The 1,497-nt window shown below is 41.1% G+C and overlaps 1 protein-coding gene across 1 annotated transcript; it reads right to left on the bottom strand.

The window, feature by feature from the left end:
* Positions 1-427: 427 nt before the first annotated feature.
* LOC112009795 (uncharacterized) lies at positions 428-1,165 on the bottom strand. The gene has a single exon (XM_024042131.1). The coding sequence runs from the start codon at positions 1,163-1,165 to the stop codon at positions 428-430; it is 738 nt and encodes a 245-aa protein (XP_023897899.1).
* Between the last annotated feature and the right edge of the window lie 332 nt (positions 1,166-1,497).

Genomic DNA, 1,497 nt, shown 5'->3' with positions numbered 1-1,497 from the left:
TCGAATGAGCTGGAATGGTATTTATGGTTTTGGCTGGAATAAAGGTTGACAAAAGAGAGGAGTTTGAATTTAAAGGCTGAGGGACGTTACCTGCAAGGCTGGGTGATTGCTGATAATTATTTGCATTAAAATCTTTGTCTGACTCATTAACTTCCTCTTTAAGGCTTCGTGTAACAGAGGGAGATGTGCAGCTGGCAAATTGTAGGCTATGGTTCGTTACACTTTGTTGTTTAATGTTTTGAACAGTTTCAGTTACTCTCTCCGGTGACATTGAATCTGTCCATTCCGCCCCATCTGTGCTGCTTCTCGCCTGAACCGGAGAAGTTGAACAGCTCTTTTCCTGCTCTTTCAAGTCAACCGTTGACTGTGGAACCGGCTGTGAACTTGCGGACTGCCTTGACTTGTAGAAGCCTGGGACCGATACAACCTACTTTCTTGATGAGAAGAAAGGTGCTGCTCTAAGAGTTGGACCAAACTCCCTCTGGTCTGGTGTAAGAGTGCCTTCACTGTTCAACCATTTCTCGCAGTCTTTATCATCATGATCGAAGCAACCGCACCAATAGCAAATGTTCGGCAACCTTTCGTACTTGAAGCTAACCCACACTTCCTTATCTCTTCCTATCGAAACCAATCGCCCTCTGCACAACGGAATAGTGACATCCAATGACACTCTAATACGAACAAAATTACCCCCCTCAATTTCATGTTGATTGGTAAAAGGTAAAACCGTTCCTAAAACTTCACAAATTTTTGTAGCAGCCCTCACGTTCATAAACTTAATCGGGAGGCCATGAACTTGCACCCAGAATGTAGTCCTCTTGAATTGGAGCTCCTCCACTAAATTGTTCTTATCATACTTCTCTAGAATCATTATGTGTTTGTCGAAACTCCACGGTTCACTCTGAATTACTTTCTCAACCTCTTCCATATTATCAAAAACAAACAAGACCATGTGGTTACCCAAGTTACGGACTTGAAAACCATTCCTTGAGCGCCATAGTGGTGTAAAGGTTTTTGCTATGGCATCCACGTTGACTGCCCTCCTAGTTAAAAACTTTGCAGCCAAAAAGAGCTCTTCGGAGCTCAAATCATCCTCAAGACAGCATCCGGGTCCCTCCCTATCTGATAGGGATAAACGATTCCAGTTGGAAGTTAACTCCTCCATGGTAGTTGGATGGAGAAAAATAGATATATAGAATCCCACAAAAACACACAAAAAAACTGTTTCCCACAAATCCCACAAGAAGAGGAACCCCACAAGCTTTGAACTAACGTTGTTAATTCAAAGAAAGACTAAAACACTTCCGTATAGGAAAGTGACCCCCTATTCTACTGTCTAAGAGAGAAAGCTAAAGAGAGCTTTCTTTGAGAGACAGAGAAACTCTTTTTATTATATTTGTGTTAATTGATGAAACTGCTATTGGCTTTATTTGTTAGAATAGAAAAATACGACTAAAAGTGGATACATATCACTATCATGATAGTCTAATTAATACT

This window comes from Quercus suber, unplaced genomic scaffold, assembly GCF_002906115.3.
Source record: "Quercus suber isolate HL8 unplaced genomic scaffold, Cork oak 2.0 scaffold_11, whole genome shotgun sequence".
NCBI lineage: Eukaryota > Viridiplantae > Streptophyta > Magnoliopsida > Fagales > Fagaceae > Quercus > Quercus suber.
The sequence above is the reverse complement of the archived record's forward strand: the minus strand, read 5'-3'. Positions and strand labels throughout refer to the sequence as shown.

What these genes read in the sequence shown, in the direction of transcription:
- LOC112009795 (XM_024042131.1), bottom strand. Translation starts at nt 1,165, where the DNA reads ATGGAGGAGTTAACTTCCAACTGGAATCGTTTATCCCTATCAGATAGG.